Genomic DNA, 5,456 nt, shown 5'->3' with positions numbered 1-5,456 from the left:
TCTTTAATAACCCTGGCTCAAGCAAGAGGCCAACAGTTAATCATACTGAAAAACACTCTAGTTTTCTATCTGTCCTAGACAAATAACCTTCTGAAATATCACCTAGGCACAGAACTATTTGTCTCGGTTCCATTTACTGGCTGTAAGCCATGCCCTTTGAACACATTAAATGAGACGTATTCATTATCGACTAAAGACTAAAGAACAATTTGCAGAATTACCTTACCTGTTGCAACACTGTCTTTGGTCTTGCTGCCTGCAAGCACACAAAAGAATATTGTAAAAAAAAATGTACACAGCCCATAACAATACGGAAACACACATTAAATTAGCCCCTCTGAAGGAACTGCGATAAGGCTGAAAGTAGGTACATGATACAGACAGGTAATGAGTAGAAAGACAATGTGAAATACAAGCCTGGAACTCCCAGAGTAGCTTAATTTAAAGGTTCACTGGAAAATCATTAGAGCTAATAGAACCTGTATCTCAGACCTGTCACCTTAACCGCCCTGCTTGAGTGAACTATAGCTCAGAAACACTTCCTAGGAAGGGAGTTACCATATACTGAAATGGCAAATGGCACTCTGTGTCTCAGTCTGAGTATGATTCTTACAAGAGAGAGGAGAAATTACTCTTGAGCAAAAAGATGTTTTAACTAGAGTCATTCACCCGTGACTCATTAGAGCTGATGTGTTTCATCTACAGCACTTGAGTCATTATAACAAATTTGCTTCTTAAAATGGGAAAGACTTGCTCATGAATGCACAGTGTAACAGAAGTATCATTTTAGATAAAAAGGGCAGATTGTAAGTGCTTTATCAGGACTAATATATCACTAAAGGAAATGTCTATAATTTTACTACATTTTTCTGAAATGTGGTTGTTAAGAGCTTCTTGAATTGTTTCCCCATTGTGTTGCTACTATTGTGTTTGTTTCATTTCATTTTATTTATTTATGTTTTTGGAATGGGTTTGGAATGCAGAATATATTATATATACACATTTTTGAAATAAATAATGCTTTTTCTTTAGCAAGGGTGCATTAAATTGATCACAGCAACAGTAACAGATGGTAAAAGAAAAGACAATTTACATTGTCATTTATACTTAAAATAATGCTGTTCTTTTTACCTTTCTATTCATCAAAGAATAATGAAAAGAATGCAGCAGTTTCCACAAAAATATTAATCAGCTGTTTCCAACTGTTATAATAATATATGTTATTTGAGCTTCAAAATGACATAGAACGATTTCTGAAAGAACACTGGAGTAATGATGCTGAAGATTTCAGCTTTGTCACCACAGGAATAAATAGCATTTTTAAATATATTAAAACAGAAAACATTCATTTTAAATTGTATTTATTTTTTTACATTTTTTATCAAGATTACTGTTTTTATTATAATTTTGGTCAAACAAATGCAGCCTTCTTTTGAAAAAAACAAAAAAAACTCTTACTGACCCCAAACTTATATAAAACAAATATTATTTATGCATTCCTATTTGCACAAACAGCAAATTGAAAAATGCACTATTGCATTACTGTTGACCATTTTTTAACATTTAAAACATAATATAAAATATTATTCAGTAGTAGTAAAAATAAACAAGATGTATGTGTCTCATATATATAATATAGTAAGATTTTTTTATATATCCAACAAGCCACACAATTTGAGGTATCATGTAGGAGCACAAATGGTGTGAGGGCATAGTAAACAATAACCACTAAATATACAGCAGAGAATATACAGCTCGATATGAGGATGAGAAGCCACTCAGGAAATAAATGTGAAACGGTCAGGAAATTAGAGAAGCATAATAGCAGTGGGACAAAACGAGCCAGTGTGACATTAGCAGAAGCCTCTTCCTCTTCAATCTATCCTCAGATGGGTTGGTGGCGCATGTGCGTGAGGGAGTGCGAGATCGTGCAGCTGCTGTCCAAGGTGGAACAAGAACCTATCAGCTACCCGTCACCCCTCCTCCACGCACTAACACACACTCCCATAAGGCCGTCCCAGGTCACCGTGGTTGTCCGACGTATGTGCAACCTTGTGTTCACCGCAAAGGAAATGACAGCAACCGTACAAGACGATCTGCAAAGCAACCGCAGATGGGCTTGAGGTATCTGGGCTAACTGTCTCTCTCTGGGATGCTGGTGGCACAGATGTGAGGTTTTTACATGAAGGGATTATATTATTCATTCATCCCACAACATCAAAACAGAGGAGCATGAATGAGTGTTTGTGCTGGGTACTTAAACACAAATGCTTTCTCAGTCTCCAATTACAGCAGGTCAACAGACTAGATCAACGTCTCGTCTTACTGATCAAAGCACACGGCAACAAGATGAGCAAGCTAGAATCATTCCAGACATGCTTTGCAAAGACAATTTGCCTTTCTTTCAGCTCTATATGCTATACAATAAAAGGATTTGGACTGTTACTCTTGTCTGTTTTTTATATGGAGAGCTCGTTTTCATGGGCGCTGTGCGTATAGAGGTATATGAGCTCATGGAATTGTGTGACATGTGGCCTGTAAGGCTTTTTTCCAACCCGATAGGAGATCAGAGATATGCTGGACCGGCTCCAGAAGTCAACCATCTCACACGGTGTTATTTCACTCTCAAATTAGCGTGTACATTAAGAATCCCCTTATAAGATCAGGTTACATGAAATGGATTTTCTCTGTACAGTTTATGTTATACTAGAATCAATATCAGTCCAGTATCATGAGTGCTTTTAATTTTCCAGATGTAAAATTCATTGATGATTAAACAGGCCATTTCATGAGGTTGTGTGCTAAAGAGTGATGACAACCACTGAAATGAGTATGCAAACAGGACTGTCACAGCATTCGTTGTAAGAGTGAAATATATTGCAATAGGCCAACTATGATCATATTTACATACATAAGCATTCTCCTGTGGGAAATATTGAAAAGATGAGTGATCTAGTGTGCACAACAAACCGCGTGAATTGGAAACATCTACAGAGGAGGGTTTTGCAATCTTTTGACAACTTTCCATCTCAAGGACCCTTGATATAAAAACATTTTACATTAACTTTTACAGTACAATCACTATTTAATGAACTATATTTGAAAATAAATATTTAATTTCAAAATTTTAAAATATTTTAGGATACAGGCTATTGATAAAAACGTTTGTTTCTATAATTGCATATATTTCTATATTTTTGTAGAAAATCACTTGAGTAATATCATTATAAACTCATTACAGAATAAACCAGGGGTTTAACATTTACTTTTAAAACACTGGCAAATAACATAACCTTTTATTATATTCAACATCAAGATTTTAGGTAAGAAAGTAATATCAGGTAATAAGCAAGTTATATGTTTCCATGTAAATGTTTGATTGCTAAGGACCCCAAATATGATGCTACTATTGGAAAGGACCACCTTTTTAAAATAAAAAGGCAGCTATATATTTTAATGCATAAAAACCCATTTATATGGTTTGAGAAAGGTAAGCGTTATGTCTAAAAGACAACATGTTTAAATAAAATTAAATAAACCAAAATAAATTATTGAAATATATTTAAAGATATTTCAATTTAATTTCAAATTTATTTGGAGAGTGCTTTCCACAAATAATTTATAAGAATAATTAGAATGAATTTTATTCTGTTTTATTCTGTCTTAACATGAGGCCAAACTGCATTTCTAATAATCATCGTTCTAAATATTGTATCTAATGTTGTTTAAAATAATTCTAAAGGTCCTTAGAGACCATAGAGACGTGAACATGTCCAAACACACCCACAATGTACACAAGAAATGTGGCTCTATATGGCTCTTAAAGAAAAAAAATTAAATACGTGGTAGACGTAAGAGGCCTGGAAAACCCCACCCAATATCCCAGCCAATCATAAAATTACACAATAGTGGCTGAACCTATAGTGATGCTCTGAGAAGCGGCAGTGAAACAGATAGCAACCCCCTCCTGGCCCTCAGGCTCTGAGCTTCATGGTCCCTCCCACTCCCACCGAGCTCACGCTTGATTCGTGATATGCATGCATTAAAAAAAGAGCGTTATATGCTCCATGTCTTACCCACAAACATCACGCCTTCCTTGGTCTTCTCTGCAGCCACCGCAACGCCTTCCTTGGTCTTCTCTGCGGCCACTGCCATACCTTCTTTAGCTTTAGAAAGCCCCTTCATTAAAACATCCATCTTGGCCCCTCTGCATCCAAGAGAGTAAGTTATGTAGCAGTGCACAATGAAAAACAGGGTTTCTGTTGCACTGTATATAACAAATGTGGGTTAATTTGGAATTGAGAGCAAGTGTGTGTGCTAATAGCAGGCTGTCAGTCGCACAATAAGGAGTCTAATTTCCCTGAAGATAAAACGCCCATACAAGCACACACAATGAGATGAATGAACATTCACACCATCAGCTGACGTTATTTTTCAGCTTTAACAGCAGGAGGTGTCCTCGAGATGTTCACAAACTCATTAATTATTACTCAAACGGCTCATTTTATACTGAGCATCTATACGGGGTGCTGAGAGGTATAAGGCTTGTGTAAATTAAAAATGGCACATGCATTTTTGCTTTATATATTAACGAATGCATTGCTATAATGAAGAACAATGTGTGTCGACACATTACTGACAGTGTTTCAGAAAAGATATTTCATTTTAAACGCAAACAGAAGATGAATCTTGCAGTTCTCCTTTACAATATGGTGTCACCTCTCCAATGTCCTCACACTGAAGAAGTGCTGGACACGACACGGATAAAAAATAAAACAATTGCTCGTTTTATCATCAGGTTCCATTCAAAATTCAACATGCAATGTTTTAATTTAAACACAAGCACGCGAATACTCGTTTCCATCGAAGTACGAGCACAGCGTTAGCATTTTCACACGATCTCGGTTCATGCTAATATAAACAACTGCGTTTGAGCCTCGTGGACATTTAAATGACATTTAAAACGTACCTTTTAAAGCACCTTCTTAGTCCTTATGCTTCAATTGCGTAGTAGATCGAAATATCGTGGAAGGAAATTTTACACTACGATCTTGAGGTGGGCCTTCCTCTGGATGTGCTCAGCCAATGAGGACGAGAGGATAAGACGATCGACGACATAGCTCATGGTATTGATCATGGGGGTGTCAGACCCCGGCTGTAATGGCCTGTGTCACTCTGAGACTAATGCTGCATCCTTAGCCAATGAAAAAGGTGACTGAGATCATCAGGAGATGAGGCAAGTGCGCTTAAATTGCACATCTGCTTCATACTGTACTGTCAGGTATTATTTGATCATTTGCACTTACAGAGGACGTTTATATATATATATATATATATATATATATATATATATGTGTGTGTGTGTGTGTGTGTGTGTCACAAATAAAGCCTCTATGTAATTGGTGGTTAAATATTTATTAACTAAGATTACTGAGCTATATCTATCTATCTATCTA

The 5,456-nt window shown here is 36.3% G+C and overlaps 1 protein-coding gene across 1 annotated transcript in view; it reads right to left on the bottom strand.

Moving 5' to 3' along the window:
- The window catches only part of LOC107680677 (beta-synuclein-like), a 13,024-nt gene extending 7,870 nt beyond the window's left edge, over positions 1-5,154 (bottom strand). Inside the window, exons 1-3 of the mRNA XM_016476686.1 lie at positions 4,970-5,154; positions 4,077-4,207; positions 227-256 (exon numbers count right to left, since the gene is read on the bottom strand). Of these exons, the coding sequence (XP_016332172.1) occupies positions 227-256; positions 4,077-4,197 (151 nt within the window). The 5' untranslated portion in view covers positions 4,198-4,207; positions 4,970-5,154. The remainder of the gene's footprint in view (positions 1-226; positions 257-4,076; positions 4,208-4,969) is intronic.
- Between the last annotated feature and the right edge of the window lie 302 nt (positions 5,155-5,456).

This window comes from Sinocyclocheilus anshuiensis, unplaced genomic scaffold (genome assembly GCF_001515605.1).
Source record: "Sinocyclocheilus anshuiensis isolate Anshui unplaced genomic scaffold, SAMN03320099.WGS_v1.1 scaffold328, whole genome shotgun sequence".
In the NCBI taxonomy this organism is placed as follows: Eukaryota; Metazoa; Chordata; class Actinopteri; order Cypriniformes; family Cyprinidae; genus Sinocyclocheilus; species Sinocyclocheilus anshuiensis.
Note: the sequence above shows the minus strand (reverse complement) of the source record. Positions and strands in the feature narration are given on the sequence as shown.